The sequence below is a fragment of the Eretmochelys imbricata genome, chromosome 13 (genome assembly GCF_965152235.1).
Source record: "Eretmochelys imbricata isolate rEreImb1 chromosome 13, rEreImb1.hap1, whole genome shotgun sequence".
Lineage (NCBI taxonomy): Eukaryota > Metazoa > Chordata > Testudines > Cheloniidae > Eretmochelys > Eretmochelys imbricata.
Window position 1 is genome coordinate 2,752,202 of NC_135584.1, and position 17,733 is coordinate 2,769,934.

The 17,733-nt window shown below is 57.4% G+C and overlaps 1 protein-coding gene across 2 annotated transcripts; it reads right to left on the reverse strand.

Moving 5' to 3' along the window:
• Window positions 1-14,380: 14,380 nt before the first annotated feature.
• On the reverse strand, window positions 14,381-15,967 carry ID1 (inhibitor of DNA binding 1). 2 transcript variants are annotated; one of them, XM_077832170.1, is made up of 2 exons: window positions 15,550-15,967; window positions 14,381-14,857 (listed from the first exon to the last, which is right to left on the reverse strand). In XM_077832170.1, the coding sequence occupies exons 1-2, from the start codon at window positions 15,946-15,948 to the stop codon at window positions 14,816-14,818; spliced, it is 441 nt and encodes a 146-aa protein (XP_077688296.1). In that variant the 5' UTR covers window positions 15,949-15,967; the 3' UTR covers window positions 14,381-14,815. The 2 variants fall into 2 exon arrangements, with proteins under 2 accessions (XP_077688296.1, XP_077688295.1); XM_077832169.1 differs by having other exon boundaries at window positions 14,381-14,860.
• Between the last annotated feature and the right edge of the window lie 1,766 nt (window positions 15,968-17,733).

The window sequence follows — 17,733 nt, forward strand, 5'->3', positions numbered from 1 at the left end:
TCCATCCAGCCCAGTCTCCTGTCTGCCGACAGTGGCCAATGCCAGGTGCCCCAGAGGGAATGAACAGAACAGGGAATCATCAAGTGATCCATCCCCTGTCGCCCATTCCCAGCTTCTGGCAAACAAAGGCTAGTGACACCATCCCTACCCAGCCTGGCTAATAGCCACTGACATGGCCCTAAGGGTACATCTACACAGCAGCTAAACCACCATGGCTGGTCCAGGTCATCTGACTCAGGCTCAGGTTGCAGGGCTGTAAAACTGCCATGTAGACGTTCAGGCTTGGGCTGGAGCCCGGGCTTTGGGACCCCATGACATGGGAGGGTCCCAGAGCTCAGTTTTTAGTCCTGTTGCCTAAGTCCCACGAGCCCAAATCAGCTGACCTGGGCCAGGGAGGGCCAAGCTGTGTGTCTTTTTGTTCCAATATAGATGTGGCCAAGGTGACCAGCTTGGGACCAATCGTAGGTTCAATGGAGTCACATCAGCTGCTCAGCCAACACTTGTGCCCAATAAATGTATCGATACAAATCCGGAGCTGGGGACAAGCAACTCGTAGACAGAGCAAAGGGCTAAACTCAAAGTCAGTTAATTCACACTGAACAATTCCAGCCCCATGAACCCTGGGGCCAAAAGATGTGTAAGCCAAAGGAAAGAGAGGAGACTGGGGAAAATCCTGGGGGCAGCCTTCCCTTTTGCTAACTGTGTCACACACAGAGCAACTTCCCTTCCTGGCTTGCACAGAGCAAACTAGATACCTGCCAAGTGAATGAGAGGGGAAGGGAAGAGCCACTGGACATAGGGGGATCAGAAGCCGTCACCTCTCGGAGCAACTTAATGCCAGCTAGTGACCATGCAGGTGGCCCACTGGAATCACTGAGAAGACATCCATGGGAGGCAATGGGCTTTGGTCAGATCCTCAAAGGTATTTAGGCTGCTGACTTCCATGGACATCAGTGCAAGTTAGGTGCTGAGGATCTCTGAGGACCTGGGCCGTGGTGCCTATGTGTCTGGGAAAAGGAACCCCAGAAATACTTCAGCTAGAGAGCACTACAGCAGGAGATACCAGGACTAGGTACCTACTGGTGTGGTCCCCGGCTCTGGCGGGGGACATGCTGCTTGGGAAGGCACCTCGAGTAGGATTTTAAATATTTGAAGGAATAATAACCACTCACATGCGAACCTCAGAGGCTGACGTCCGGGCCCCACTGATGTCAGTGCGAGTTTTGTCATTGACTCATCTCTTGGTTTGACGTCAGTGGGAACGGTTCCCCAAGATTTGACCCCTAGATTGTGAATGCCCACTTCCCTGTTGGCAGAAAGCAGCACCGGTCGTGCCAAGATTCCTGCGGCCCGCAGCCTTTTCGAATCTCCTGGCAAATCTCACTTGGCAAATCTCACCTCCTGCCCCACACAAGATTTGGCTTAGCTACTGCACACGTCTGATAATACGGACACCAGCATGCACCTGGTCCTGCCTCGCTAGGAAGAGACCAGCTAGAGTGGAGTCAATGGCTGGATTCCTTCTCCAATGACTCTAGCCAAGACTGGAAAAAACCTAAACTGGAAAATCACATCCCCTCTAGAATTACTGCCCCATAAGGAACCCTCTGAAGCAACTGCCCAGTCTTAATAATAATCGTAGCTCGTACTCACGATGCTTCGTTGTGCTTCCAGAGAGAGCGTCTTTCCCACGAGGAGCAGAAAGCCCACCTGCCTTCCAGCAATGTCAGAGGGCTTTGCCTCATACCACGCCCTACCAGCTTGACAAACACACAGGACTTGTTTGCAGGCAGGAAGCAAATCAGGTTAGAGCTGCCTGACTCCCCATGTTTCCTTGCAGAAAGGAAGGAGGGGCGCACAGGCTCTCTGGGACTATCCAGCCATATTGCCCCAGAACATCCCCCTGGTATGTGATCCCACCCTGACAAAGTTGGAGGCTATCTCCAGAACTCACCCTCCCTGGACCCTCCTGACTCTCAGTCTTGTCTCCAAGCCCAGAGAGGGCTGCCAGTCACCAGACATGGGCCGTTGTCCGCAGAAGGAAAGCCATTCTTTTGGCTTCTACCCTTGGCTCTGCCTGACACACTGGTGACTTGAGCAAGTCACGTGGCCTCGCTGGGCCTCATTACCCGAGCTGTAAAATGGGGTCAGCATCACCTATGCACCTGATGGCCTCTTGCGGGCTAGCGTGTGCCTGTTGAAATGTGCAAACTATTATTATAGCAGTGGTCCCTGCTGCAGCCTGGGCAGTTATTGCAACCCCTGGGAGTCACATGGCTGCTTACTCACTCTTCCTCCCTATGCTGAGATCCCCCCCTGCTCTGGGTCACCCATGCAGCATGTCTTGACCCAATCATTCCGCACAACTATAGACAGACAATAACCAATAAGACGAGCCCCTAGTCTATCCTTCGGGTCCTGAATGCACTGCACAGGTAGATGAGTGAATTGTCTCTGACCCAGTGATACGAACCCTAAAAGCACAAGTCAGCTGGGCTCCCCAAATCCTGGGGTAAACCTTCACTGAGACCTCACTGCAGAAGGGATGATCTTGATACCTGTTTGCTTCTTGGCTCTGAAGTCCTTGCAGTGTCCAAACTGGTTGATTCCAGTGGGTCTAAGTCCCAGCACCAGGACAGCTCCTGTTCTTATAGCCTGTGTTGACATTCAAAGTTTCCCAAGTCCTTGACGGTCTGGTTGAACCAGAAAGGCGCCAGGTTTCCTTGCTCCTAATCTCAACAACGCTCACAGTCCCCACGCCTCCAGTTGAGTCACTGCCAGCCAAACTGGATAAGGAGTGAGCTGAGCTTTAGGAAGAACTGCTGCTGCTCCCCTGGCATTGCGGGCATGGCCTGACTCACGGGTGGTTCACACCTAGTGGGCCATGCGTCCCCAACACGCAAAGAAGTGGCCAGTCCCTGCGATAGGGAAATCCCAGGATGGATCATCCTGTTAGAATCTGCTCTCCAGTGAACTCCGCTGGCTTGACAGAGCGCTGGCCAGAGTGTGCTCCAGGAGTGGGGAGAACGCAAGCACCCTTGCATGGCATCCCTGCGGCTCCCCATCCAGAATGCCGTTCCCAGAGACATCGCTTCCCTTAGGGCTCTTCCCAGGTGCACAACAGCCAAGGAGAACTGTCTCTGTTCCCTCCACGGCTCCTTTGTGTGCACGTCGCCACCCTCACCGTGTGCTCTTGCTTTTCCTTCCCTTAGGAACTCAGGGCTTGTCTGACTGATTCTGCTGGAGTCCTGGCGTACTGGGTAGATTAGCAACGTCAGAAGAGACGCAGAGCTGCCTCGGCAGCATGCGGCTGGGGGCGGGGATGCTGAGCTAAGGGTGTGCGGACCAGGATACAATGTGGCTATCCCCAAACAGGGGTCTGCCTTGCGATGGAGCCTGGAATGAGCCCAGTACCGACACATCTGAACCTTTAGCTCAGTCTGAGACATGGATTAAACACAGCTAGGGCCTTCTACCTGACCAGGTGGTATCAGGCCTCACTCAGCTGCACTGGGCCAGACTAGTTGCTGTGAAACCCCGAACCCTGTGTGTTTTATTAGACTCACATCCCTCCCCATGCCCAGTGACTGCTGGGCTCAGCTGTGGGCACGAGCCCATGGAACTTCGCCAGCAGAAACAGAGGAGCTGCAGAGCCTGATAACTCGTGCGCAAAATTCCAGCAGGTTTTTCTTTATTTCAAATACAACAAGGCCACCTATGTACAGCCCCAAGGAGCACCAGAGGCCAAAGGAGGGGTTCATCCAAGGGGAAGGCCATCAAGGCATCAAGAGGAGTTGGAGGGGGACGGAGTGGGCAACGGTGACCCCTTTCCTGGTGCAGCGGGACCTTAGCCAAGACGCCACGGGAATGCAGCGGTGCCGTTTACAGACTCCCCAGCTGCACATTCCCTGGGACCAGCTTGTTGGGGTCCCTTCAAACGCTGCCTCCATCAAAGGGTGCACCTCACTCACAAGCTGAGCAGCAGAGTCTTGAATCCTGAGGCCCGACTGTCCCATTTGAAGCAAATTAAGAGTGAGCCTGTACCAGGGCAGCCGTGCACACTCCTGTCTTCCAGAGCAGCACTAGTTGGGGGGAGCGGGAGGCTTTAGAGAGGCCAGATGAAAAATCCTTTTTTACCTAAATGCATCCAAATGCCCCTGATTCACAGCTCCCGGAGCCCCACTGCCAGCAGCTTGCCCATGTTAGAGCAGTGAACGCTGTGTCGCAGGTGACGGGGAGCAGGGCAGGAGCAGCAGCAGAAGCAGGAGGCTGGACTGCAGCAGTGTGGAAGCTGCGTGCAGTGTCCGGATGCAGCCCAGTGCCCCCGGGGAGGCTACAGCTCATGTCAAGTGGGGTGAATCGGGAGAGCTGAGGAGACGCTCACCTGACTCGGCGCAGTGAGGGGTGCAAAAGCCTCTGCTCTGTAGCATGCCACAGAGAGCTGCACACGCCCAAGTGCCTGGCTGTGCAGAGCATGGGTCCATTCAATCACCAACAGCCCTTAAGGAGCAGGGATCAGACCTGGAAAAGAGTCAAGCAAATCCCAAAGCACACAGGTTCCTCTAGTCCCAGTAGGGCAGCAATCCACTGTCCTTCTGCCAGGGGCAGCCAGCATCCCCCAGTGACCACTGCAGAAGGGCGCCAGTGTCCCCTGCTGAAAGGGCGCATGGCCAAATTGCCCCAGGCAGGTTTAGCTTGTTCCTTGTCTGTGCAGCTGGGGCGGGAGAGTTGAGTTCGGCTCAGACTGCCACAGTGGAGCCACAAACACACACAGGCAGGCAGGCGTGCGCACACACACACACACAGGTGCACATCCCTGCCCCCATGCTTTGTGTGCTCTCATGCACTTTTGTGCTTTCTCCTTTGCTTTGGTTAATCTAAGATACAAGACATTCAGCTGAAGGCTTGGGAAAATCTAAACAAGGGGAGTGGCCTGTGGGGAGGGTTTGACTTGGCCACACCTCTTTTTAGGGAGGACACACCCACTTTTTATTACAGAGTCCCAGAGAAGGGAATGAGCCCCACAAATCACCTTTCCCCGTCTGTGTGCAGCAGGTGGGGAGGCCGGGCTGTAACCCACCCTGGCAAGGGCTAGGCATATCTGGTGTCTTTTCTGTTGACTGTGCCTTGTACCCCAGCTGAGGTGAACAGGCCGCGAGTGTCCCAGCAATGAGGCAAAGTGGCCCACGGATCCAGGAATGTCTCTCGAATGCTGAGCACTGATCACATCTCTTACTCTAATGCCAAACAGCGAGGTCAAGGCAAGGTCAGGCCCTGGTCAGCACCTATCAACTCTGCTGCCCCCTTCCCTCCCCATTCGCCTGCCTCCCACCTGCCGTCCCTCCGCAGGGATTTTGCAGAGGCAAGAGTGATGTTGAGCTAGCTAGGGGCCTTTTATCCACCTCATCAGGGACGCTGACATCAGAGGCAGGGAAAGACGAGCTCTTTGCACCTGGCAGAGCAACAAAAGGGCTTAAGGAGCCACAAAGCAGCATCGATTGTGTTGGGTTTCGAAGGGGACGGCTGCACTAACCCTTTCCCTTTCATCAGCCTGCGGGAAAGAAACCAAAACCTTCATGCCCAGCTTCCATATCATCCCAGGAGCCCTGAGGAAAATGGTTTCTGAGCAGCCCCCCGTCTCATCCTTAGCCCTCTCTCTGCGCAGCCCTTGTTGGGGTACAGGGGAGCTGGCTCTGCTATTTGAACCCCCAGCACCCCTCTTGCCCCATCGCAAGAACAGGCCGGCCCCAAACTCACCCCCCTCGCCTTGTGCCAGAGGAGGAAACCCCCCCACCCCCCGTACTTTCTCCCCACACTCAGTCCCACCCTGGGATCTCTGGCCATCCCCACCCATCATGGTATTTCTGGTCTCACTTCCTGGCAGCCTGGGATTCAGAATAAGCAGGTGGGCTGGGTCTGATGGGCAGTTTTGACGCCCAGTGTGAGTTTTCCCCTCCATCTTCTCTATGACCCGCAGGGTGCAAACTGGGACTCCTTGGACCATCTCAAGAGAACGACAGCCTCTCTGGGGATTGGGGCCAAAGGAAACGGACTCGCCCCGCTGCGTTTGCTGCCTCCTTTGCTCTCTTCAGCAGTGCCGGTGCCGGAGGTGAATACGCCCCCGGAATGCAGCACAGGGCAGGCAGCGAAGCCAGGGCAATGCTGTTCAGAGGCCCGATGAGTAAAATAAAGGGAACTGAAGGAAAGGGCTGGAATTGTGCCGTCTCCCAACCCTCCGCAGCCCCATGGCCAGTGGGGAGCTGGAGCCGGCGGTTACATTTGGAAGCCGTTTTAGAACCGGTTGTTAACCCGCTTCCCTGCAGGGGGCGCTGAGGCTTTGCTGGGCTCCGGACCGGGAAGTGATGTGATTCCTCCTCCGGCCGCCGGGGGCGCTGCGCTGCGGGAGCCACGTGGGCTGCGGCCTGGCCCTGGCCACGAGCCCTGGGGCTGCGGCTGCTCCCCTGGCCCTGGGGCTCCCGCTGCTGCCGGGTGGGTCCCCGGCTGCTCCGAGCTGCTCTGCCCGTGAGCGCCCCCCACCCTGCCCGCAGCCAGCCGTGCACCCCCTGCCTGCAGCCAGCCTCTGCACCCCCTGCCTTGCCCGCAGCCAGCCCCTGCCCTGCCTGCAGCCCTCCAGCCAGCCCCGCACCCCCTGCCTCCAGCCACCCCGCACTCCCTGCCCTGCCTGCAGCCAGCCCCTGCCTGCAGCCAGCCCCGCACTCCCTGCCAGCAGCCAGCCCCTGCCTCCAGCCACCCCCGCACCCCCTGCCCTGCCCACAGCCAGCCCCGCACCCCCTGCCTCCAGCTAGCCCTGCCCCACGCCCCGTCTGCAGCTGGCCCCATGACCACTGGTGCCCTGCAGTTCCCAGGGCAGTAACCCTGCACACCTGCTTTAATGAGGGGGCAGGGAGCAGCTGGGACCCACACACGTGCACACCCTAGGGTGACCAGACAGCAAGTGTGAAAAATCAGGACGGGGGTGAGGGGTAATAGGAGCCTATATAAGAAAAAGACCCAAAACCGGGACTGTCCCTATAAAATTGGGACATCTGGTCCCCCTAGCACACCCCCAGGGCGTGGCGGGGCCCCACACATGGGAAATAGAGCTCATTTCTAGCTCAGGCCCATCTTTTTAACAAAGAGCTTTCGGCAGGGTTAACACACACCCATGTTTTCCTGGACAGGTCAGGCTTTTTGGTTCTTAAATCACCGTCTGGGAGGAATTTTTAAATATTAAAAATTCCTCCCGGGAAAATACGGACGTATGGTAACCCTCTGGGTACAAAAAATACATACTGGGGCACATCCCTTACATCAGAATGTTTTATAGGGAACGGGTTGTTAAGATTTTGGCAGCTCATCACTGCCCATGGCCTGCGTGCAATTCTGGGCATGCACAGAGCCCTTGGCACCAGCAAGGCTCAAGCTCTTTACAAAGGTGGGGGGGGGGATGAGGGGGGTCAATATTACAGTCCACAGTTGTCAAATGGGGAAACCGAGGCACAAAGAGGGGCAGTGACTTGCCCAGGCCCAGACACCAGGCCAGTGGCCAAGACAGGCACGGAAGCCAGCTCTCCTGATGTGCCTCTCCATGTCCAATCCTCTGGACCCCAGCACTCCTGAGAAATCAACTGTACTTCCTGGAGGAGGAGAAAAGCCAGCGTATCCACTGAATGGGTGTTGGACTACATCCAGACTGAGCACCCATTTATGGTCTTCAGCATGTCATAAATAGAGGATCCACCAGAGGGCACCATTGCACAGGATTCGGCACCCCGAAAACCGGCCTGACCCAGGGGCTGGAACCTTTGCTGCTCTGCGCCCTGTCCCCCCACAGCCCCGGTTGCAATGGGGCTCGGGCAGGGTCTTGGTTTCTTACCACTCCCTTGCTCTCATCCACGCAGGGATGGACACTCTCACAGAAGCCAGAACCCCAGGGAATCAGGGACTTTGACTTTCCAGGGCATTTTTAACATTTGTGACAAACCTGGGACCTTTCCGCCACTTTTCACTCCCGGCGAGCGCCCTTCCCTGTTGCTTGGCTGCTTGTGAGTGACTCCAGACCCGGCCTCTCCCCTTAGACCCCACTCTCTCTCGGCAAGGGCTTGCACACACTGCCCTGGGGGCGCTCCCAACCTCCCCCAGCAGGAGTCGCTGCCATGCTCCTCTGAGTGCAGGCTCTGGAGATGCTCACAGCAAGAGTGGGGCTGGCCTCCAGCTTTAGGAGGCACTGGCCGGGTGGGGGGGGGCTCACAGCTGCTCCATCTACAAGCACAGGGATCTGGTCCAACATGCTTACCATTCGTTTCTCTTCGCCTCACCTTCCTCCGGGTCTGCAGACCCTGTGATTGCGGCCTGTGGCAGGATGACTCTAGTTGTCTCTCAAGCTCATCTATCCTCATTGCTTCCATTGTTTCCCCTGGTATCTTGTCCCGTGTGTTTGTTACTCCGTGCAAGGAAGAGCCCAGCTCAGATTCCCTCCACTCTAGTGTGGGTGATGGATCTGCTGGGGCTGCTTTCTCAAGGGCCTGGAGAATCCCAGAGGCTCTAGAGTCGGCAGGCCTGGCTTCTCCTTTGCTGCCCAGCACTCACCTTGTACCCCTCCTATGAGAGGGTGACTGGTAGATCGTACGCTGCATTCCAGAGAGACGCGAACTGTGTTTCCGCACAATAGCGGCATCACCTGTCGCACTCCCTATCCCTGAGGTGAAAGCTGCCACACTGGTCACTTGTGATCATTAGGTAGAAGCAGGAGTTAACCCAGCTGAAATAAAACTGATCAAGAGTCTTGTCTGTCCACATTGCCAGTTGGCAGCTTTCTTCACATCCCCAGCTCTGTTGAACAGCTGCCAGGTTCCACCTGAGAGGTGGCTGCATTTCAGTGGCAAATTCAATTAATCCTATACAAAGTTTTCCAAGAACTTTGGGGACCCCTTGGGACAAAAAGTGGGGTATAAATTGAAGTGTTAATTAGGGTTATTATTACTTCCAACAATAAGTCATTTCCAGCGGCCTGTCCCATTTAGCACATAGTCCCTTGCTGGGTTTCTTGCTCCCTGACTAATTATCTCACACTTCTCTTCATTGCCTGCTTGGCACCTGCAGGCCCATCAGCCAGAGCCTCACTCTGCCTTGGCTTGTCCCTCATTTATTCAGTCTCCAGGTTTTGTAACACCTGCCCCTGCAGAGAGATAGCGTGAAATCCAGAGCTGTATGCATAGAACAGCTAAGGGCTCAAAACTCACACACACACACACCCCGGCCCTCCTCCCACACCTACTCTCCCCAACTACCGAGGCATCCCCTGACATCTGCCCTGCCTCTGAGTCCGTGGGCTTGTCTGGAGCAGGGAAATTGGCATGGGGTCAGCACTGATGGAGTGACACTGGGGCCAACCCCTAATGCATCAGTACAAAACAGGGCGGGGCCTGGTGTCACTTACCCTGGTAACTTCCCGCTCTTACACGCCTGCAGCACACCCACACTTGGCAGTTGCGCTGGGGTCGTTCCGTTGGTGCAAAATGTATCTCCAGCATAGACAGGGCCTTAGCAGACTTGAGACATGGGTGTGTTTGCCTTTTTTTTTTTTTCCATGTAATTGACCACTCATCCCCCCCTGCAGCTTTCTTAATCAGGAGAGACTAACACCATCCCAATGGCAAATTCTCCCCCTGAATTCCTGGTACGCCAGCTGGGCCATGGAGCAGCAAGGACAGGAGCTAAGAACCACGCAGAGAAAGGGGGGCCAGGAGGATCTCTAAATCCTTAAGACCTACCCCATCGTTTCTCTCACACACACCCCCTAAAGGAGCTAGGGCTGTTCAATCCATCAGTGCTACAAGAGGCAGTAGCTGGCCAATGAAGTGGCAACCTGCAGGGGATTCCAGTCAAACGACTGTCCCGGCTCCCTGTGGCCAAGGTCCTGAGCCTGCCCTGCGGATGAGGGGTTAACCAGGGCAGGCTCCACCAGGGAAGTGCTGATGATTCATATTCCATGCAGCTAACTTGGGGAGGGGGACACTATGTCCCACCTCATGGCCAGCTGGATGGTCTGTGAGTGGCTGAATGGGGAGGTCTTCTGGGGTGTGTGGCTCTGACGGGCCAGGTTAGCAGCCGGTGCTCAGAGTCAGCCCAGGCCCCACTCACAGTCACTAGCACCGCCAACTTCCAGCCACAGGATCCACGCTCCGGGGCACCTGTCTGCGCAGTGCGCCAACCCCCCCCCCGAGCAGCACCCGCTGGAATGCCAGGCGAGGCCCCATACGCCACGGGGGTGTAGCTAAGGGGAATGGCACTAACCCTCCTATTCTTCCCTGACTTGTGCAGGAGCTTGGCAGAGCTTCAGGGGCCCCTTGGATTGCGCTTTCCCTCCTGACCAGCCACCCCAGGCACGGCCCTGCAAATCCAGCACAACCCCCGGCTCACACCATGGCACTGAATACCGACACACTGCAGCAGCTAGCTTAGAGCCCAGGAGGCCGCCTGCAAGTCAGGCCGTTCCTGGAAGCTCAAAAGAGACAGTCACACTGCTGGGACGTTCTCCCTTCTGTTTGGCTGAGGAGGGGGGGCGAGGGAGTCCACCCAGCTCTCCAGGGCTCTTGAATTAAGCCAACCCCAGAGTGGAGAAGGGGCTTCCAGGGCAAACTCCCCACAGGAATGAATGGGATGGGTGGGGGGAGCATGCCCTCCTTCACACACACCAGGGAAAAGGACACAGTCACAGGAGCCACCCGGACCTGGGAACAGCGACTTGCCTGCACACTGACACCTGGGCACAGGGATCGGTCCATACACGTGCGCCCAGGGAATAGGGTCTCCCCCATCCAATGGAGTCAAAGGCTCTCTCCTATACCCCTGTGCACTGAGTACAGTATCCTTGCACATGGAGGTGATGGGCCATGGCTCTCTCCTGCACTGAAGCCACGGGGGTCGGGTTCTCCCTAGACCCAGCTGCCCATGGGGCCTCCTTGGTTACGCCTCCTCAGTTCGGAACGTCACACGGACCCCGAGGAAAGTCCGTTCCATGCTAATGCTCAGTGAGTAAATCAACCCTGCTGGGGCCTCTGGTGCCCCGGAAGGCTTGGGTGGGGTGAGTCAGCCCCGCCGGATACAAGAGGCCAGCACCAGTCAGGGCTGTGGTGCCCTTTGCCTGTCTAGTGCCCTTTAAGGCATCCCTGCAGCTGGGGCTGGAATTGCAAAAACCCTTCTGATGCAATTTCCTCCTTCTGAGCCTGTCTATTTACAACTCTGCTTATGAGGTTTTGCAACAACATGCACTGGAAATGCAGGCAGGCCTGGCGTTTCCAAAGAGAGAGCAGCACCCTGCATCCCTCATTCCCTCGCCCCTGCGAGGTCACTGCTGGATTGGCCCTTCACAAGCTCCTCCTGCTTCAGCAAAGAGGCCAAGCAACTCCCCCTTCAGCTCTGCGGTCACAGCAAAGGCGAGGAGCCTGCCTTCCAAACGGGGCTGAACCGCTGACTCAAGGGATGACCTCGAACAAGTCACTTTTAACCGCCTTGTGCTTCAGTCAACCCAGCTGGAAAACTGGGTAAGGCCTCGACCTCATTGCAGACCAGATGCTGCTTCTGAGCTGGGGCGATTTGGATGAAAAGAAAACTCATTGCCCTTTTCTGGGCCCCTGGGAGCCAAGGGTGGGGGCTATTGCGCTTCTGTCCCTGGCCCTTGGCTGCACAGTCCCATTCAGCCACCCACCTTCCTCCCGGGGAGCATGCTATTCTTAGAGCGCTTCAAAGTGGCCGAGAGGGCTCCAGCCTGCAGAGGAAACAACTTGTTTTACACTCGTGCTTCAAGCTGAGATCAGAGCCTCTTTGTGCTAGGTGACAGTCCCTGCCCCAAAGAGCAGCCTGTGGAAACAGGCAGCCAGAGGATGGGAGAAAGGACAATACACAATCAGCAACGGGGGAACTTGGGCACAGAGGGATTAAGTGACTTGCCCAAAATCACACAGGGAGTCTGCACAAGACCCAGACCTCCCCAGGCCAGTGCCACCACACAAGTAGCCTGCAACCTTCTAACCATACACCCACACTTGTCTAGTGACTCCCCTCCAAGGATCTCAAAGCACCTCACAAAGAGCAAGACATTCTGTCTTGTACCACCAGTGGGTGGCTGGTCAGATCATTGTTCCTACTTTCTAGCTAGAGAAACAGAGGAGGTGATGTTACTTCCCCAGTCACACCAGAAATCAGTGACAGAACTCGCAACAGAACTCAGGTGTCCTGCCTCACAGCCCTATGCCCTCACCTCTTGATCTACCTGCTTCACACTTAGCTGTCACCTCCTTGGTTCTGGCTCTTAGCTAGTTACTGTACCCTATGCCTGAGGGCCCTCCTTTTGTGATACATGCCAGTATCACAATTCTCACAGACCTACAGGCCAGATCATACACCCAGGAAGACAAATCACTGTAGAAAAAGAAGTATGAGATCAGATTCTTTCCTGCTGGGACCCCCAATTCAATGGGTCATGGAAGTTTTCTAACTAACATGCTAAAGCAGGTAAGAACCAGCTCAGGCTAAGGGGAGCTGCTCTGTATGTTCTCAGCTCGGTGTGGCTGGTAAGTGGTTAAGCTATTTACTTTCCAAGCAGCAGTTGAAAAGAGGGAGTTTTGTGTGTAACGTCTCTCTGTGTCTCCCTCCCTGGGTCTCTTGTGCAATGTTGCTCTGTTCCCAGGGCTGAGATGCAGCTGTGGGGGTGGGACGTTAGCTCCACAAGGCAGCCGTGTGTGCTAGGGAGGGGGGCTGAGTGTTTGTCTAATAGATCTGTGCCAAAGGCAGGCCGCCTGCCTGGGAAGGGCCTGCAGCCTCAGACAGAGAGGCGCCTGTGTACACCTGGGGAAGTTCAGGTTAAATAACTGCACATTCCTTAGCACACAGCTGATTGAAACATTAACAAACAGGCAGGCTGAGCCAGGCTCCAGATGGGCTGGGAGCGAGCCAAAAGGGAAAGAAGAACAGAGCAACTCAGAAGAGGGAGCAGCACTGAGAACACCGGGCTCCTCTACAAGTGAGTGTGTGTGGGGGGGGGTCCCTGTTAAATGGCAGAAACCTCAAAGCAAAACTTTTATCCCCCACCCAGAGCCAAGCCAGCACCCCAAGCACAGGGGCTAGCTCCCCTCCCCAGGGCTCCCAGCACCTGCGCTGGGCAGAAGGGTTGGCACCTCTGCTTTCCTTTAAATTGGGGGGGGGGGAGTGGAGGTATGGTTTAATGGTTAAAAACCCTAAAACCCAATAGAAGCAGGGTGGGAGACGTTTATGACAGTTTTGAGGGAGGGGAGGATTAGCCTCTGCAGAATACAATGGATGTGTGGGGATTTAATTTGTGTACATGCATCCCAGACTCCCATTTAAACCTAGTAGATACTGGAAGGGGGCAGGTTATCAGTTAACACAGACACAAACTTGGATACAGGAGATTACAAAGCTTCAGCTAAACTGCCAAAGAGGAAGGACAGCGAATAGATGGACTAAAGTGTTCTCTCCCCCCGCCCCATGATAGGCTGTAACCAGGCTTCAACCAGGCTGTAACCAGGCTTTGATTTCATTGGTAAATGTCACTATGCATACACAGGATATTTCCATTAATAATCAGAATTTATAAGTGGCAAATGTGTGAACTCCTGGTTGATTTAAGGCTGTTTACTTCAGAGAGGGTGGTTTTAAAGTTATGACCTGTTAGCTTTTTGAATCTCAACAGCTGTCATTCTAGTTAACACCTCTGGTGTCCCCCGTCCCATCTCCCAAAATTGTGAAACTTTAAGCTAATCGGTTAAAATAGACATGCTTATACCTCTGATAAAGTATAAAGTGAGTTCTGTCCAACCCAGCTGGAACAGTCACCCAAACTGGCTGAGTCACCGCTTTTGCCAGGGAGCCAGGCCACACTCCCACAGGCAATGACCCAGAAGGTTGCTACTGGCCCAACAGGTCATTACAGGACAGACATCAGCACTTGACGTAGGGAGCAACATATTTGTTCATGGCACTCTAGTCAACCCTGGCCAGCATAATTACACTGCCCCCGAGTGTCCAGAATTTCACTCCACCACAGCTGGACTTTCATGACCCGACTAACCCAGGCTGTAGTTGCTCAGGCTTTCGGATTGGACTGTAAGCCAAGGCTAACACAAATGCAGGCATGGCCTTTATGAAGTAATTCATTAACTAACCAGTTTGCACCCCCTGCCCTACAATTTACTAGTTCTGGTCACAGAGCCAAGTCCAGCAAAGCACCATTTAAAGCCATGTTTAGAAGGGCCCCATTGACTGGCAGGGGCAGAGGGGAGCCAGGGCACAGGAACGACAAAAGGAGACAGTTCTCCATAAACAATCAGCATTTGTTTAATAACAAAAACTCCAACTATTGTAGAACAATATTCTCGGTAGCATCATTGTAATATACAATACAGGGAATATTCTCAGCAATCTGAGAAGGATACAGGTTTAGGTTGTTTTTTATAAAGTTAAGAGTCTCCCATACAGAAAAGTCTCAAGAGTCTCTGATGTCGCAGCAGCAGGTGTAGAGCCAGGGCTGTTGCAAAGAGCCCCAGTCCTGGTTCCTGTTCCTCCTTCCAGGATCCCAGAAGGCCCCACTCGCAGGCGAACAGGAAGGCTCAGCGCAGACTCCGCATCCGCATCCTCATCTCCTTCAAGAGGCTTGCCACAGCTCTCCCTTCAGACTACTCCTGTGGAGCTAGGGAGTGGGGGGGGGACATCGGCCAGACCTCCCCCTTATGGGGGACAGGAGAGAGCTGCTGCTCTTCAGCCCTAGGAGTGCGCCATGCTCCCAGGCAGGCTCTCAGTGGCAGAGGATCCTGTCGGCGGCACTCACACAGGCAGCCTGCTGGAACAGAGAGGAAGCAAAGGGTAAGTCACAAGTGGGGCCATGGTCCTGCTCAGTCTCCAGGTCACAGGGCAGCAACTGATGGCAGACTTCCCTCCTCTCCATCTCATGCCTTCGGAAAAAAGCCACATTGGCTCTCACCTTAATGCTGCATAGGGACCTAGCCTGACCCACAGGGATGGCAGCTGGGGGTCACTCCAATCCTCCTACAACCAGACCAGGCCAAGCAAGGCATTTTACAGTCACAGCCTTCTAGATACAGAGACGCTTCCCAAGCCTTCTCCTCACCCTTATTAGCCTTTCCTGGGTTAGGAGGCTCCAGGGGCTAGCTGCTGCACAGGGAACCCCCCCCCGGCCTGGCAGCCAGATCAAGGGAACCCATACCACCGAAGTAGGGCACTCCGTGCCCAAGCACGGCTCTGGGGAAGCCCACAGGAGGCTGGTCAGGCCACTCAAACGGGAAAGAATGGCATGGCCAGACACAGAGAAGCAGGGCACCCGGGGGGGGGGGGGGGGAGAAGCAAGTAGGAGGCCCTGGAGCCCAGCACGAGTGGCGGGGCCGGGGGCACGGAAAAGCCCCGGTCAGACGGCAGGAGAGGGCAGACGGGAGCAGGCAGAAGGGCGCGCAGCCAGAGGAGCAGGAAGGGGGAGAGGGGCCCCGGAGCAGGAGGGGGTCCCAGCCGTCTCACCTCGGCGGCGCCGCCGGGCTCCCCGTCGGGGCCGCCCCCCAGGGGCTGGCCGCGGGCCGGCGGGTGCTGCAGCTCCAGCTGCAGGTCCCAGATGTAGTCGATGACGTGCTGCAGGATCTCCACCTTGGAGACGCGGCGGTGGCGGGGCAGGGTGGGCACCAGCGCCTGCAGCCGCGAGTAGCAGCCCTTCATGTCGTAGAGCAGCGAGGCCGCGGCCGCCGCCTGCTCCGCCTGCTCCAGCAGCGGCAGCCCCCGCGGGGAGCCGCCGGCGGCCCGCGACAGCGACACGCTCTGCTCCGACAGGCAGCGCACGGCCTCGCCCGCGCCCCCGCCCAGCCGCACCCGCTTCAGGGCGCAGCTGGGCCCGGGGGAGGCGGCGGCGGCGCTGGCGACCTTCATGCTGGGCTGGGAGCGGGAGGGGAACCCGTCGGCGGCAGGACCCTGCGAGGAGCACTGGCCCGCAGCGGGCCGCGCCGGCAACTTATAGACGGCAGGGCCCTGGGGGGCGGAGCCAGCTCCCTGCCCAAGCAGCCAATCCGAGAGGCCCTCCTTGAGGGGGCGTGGTTTGCAGCCCCGCCCCGCCCCCTGCCGCCCGTCTCCGAGCAGCGCGCTCGGAGGCCGCTTTAAAGGGACAGTGACGCGTCGAGACAAATGGGGTTGGGGCGGGAGCGTTTCACGCGCGCGGGGGGGGGGGGCGGCGTGCAGGTGGAGGCCGCTCCAGGGCATTTGGCCGGGAAAGGGGGAGGATTAAAGGAATGTGACAGGCACTTGGAATAGCTTTTTAATGACTCTTCCGACACCGCCCCCCAACTTGTGGGCAGAGCCCCCTCCCCCGCGCCGACAAGTCCAGCTGCCCAACAGGATCTACCCGGGGGGGCAGAGAGCAGAAACCCCCCCCCACCCCACCCCACCTCCACGCCGCATGCAACAGGCGGACAACACTGCGAGGCTGGCGGGGAGGGGGGGCACAGTCTGCAGCATAAGGAAGGCCGGACCGAGTCAGCCCAGGGGCCCAGCTGGTGACCCTCCGGCCAGGGAGATGGGTGCAGCTCTGCTGGGGAGCGAGCGGTCGTTAATGAGCGATTCGCTGATCGGGCGCGCAGCGCGTATGAAACTAGGCCATGCCCAGGGCTTTGCTGCACCCCCTCCGGTGTGTCGCGGGGCCACGCGGAGACTCACACCTGGCCCCGGCATTGCGAGCTCGCCTCCTCCCCGCGCTCAGGTGTGGTTCCTGGCCATCGCCCGGCGCCCTGGGGCGGCCGGGGCCGTTTGCTTCTGGCGCCCCAACGCGGGGCCCGCACGACGGGCGCGGCCGGGGCGCGAAAGCAAACGCGGGGCTTGTGTGAACGCCGGCGGGAGGGGCAGACGAAGCGCCCGCCGCGGGCCCCGGGGAGCTCGGCAGCTGGCGGGTGCGGGGTTCCCCAGCGCGCCGCAGCTCGTGCAGCGCCCACCTCCCGCGCTCGCCTTGCGGGGACTGTTTGCAACCCCCCGCCCCCGCTTCGTGTCTCCCCCGGCCGCGGCGCTTTGCAGCCCGCCCATCGCCGAGCTTCCCCGCGTCTCCCCCGTTCCCACAGCCCCAGCCGCCGCCCCCCTCCGCAGGCTGGTTCTGTGTCTCAACAAGCTGCTCAGACCGTTAGACGCCAGGGCTGTGATGTCACCCATTCATAAAACCCTGAGGGCTGTCAGCCTGGCGCCTCGCGGGCGGTGCCCATGGAGACCACAAGCCGCGAGCCGCCGCCGCCCCCCCCGTCACCTGCCGCCGGGGCAGAGCCTGAGAGCGGCCCCGGCCCGACGGTCATTGATCACCTGGCAGGCCGGGAGAGGAGATTACCGCCCCCTCCCCCTCGCACCGCCCCCTGCATCCCCCCCCCCGCCCCCTGCATCCCCCTCCACCAGCGTGGGGCGGGGGGCTCCTGCCCTCGCCCTCCCCAGGCCATCCACGAGCTCATGGCGCTGGCCCCGGCAGCCCCTCCTCCGGCTTGGACGGGGGGCGGCGGGGGCTTGTTCGCTACTACAAGTAAATCAATATTTCTGTACATATGCGAAATGGAGGAAGGGCCTGGGTTGGTTCCCTGCACTTCTGTCACCCGTGTTCACAGCACTTTCCAGCCACCCCTCTGTTCAGTCTGATGACAGGATAGGAAGCAGAGACCATTAGTCCTTCTTGACCGATGGGGAAACTGA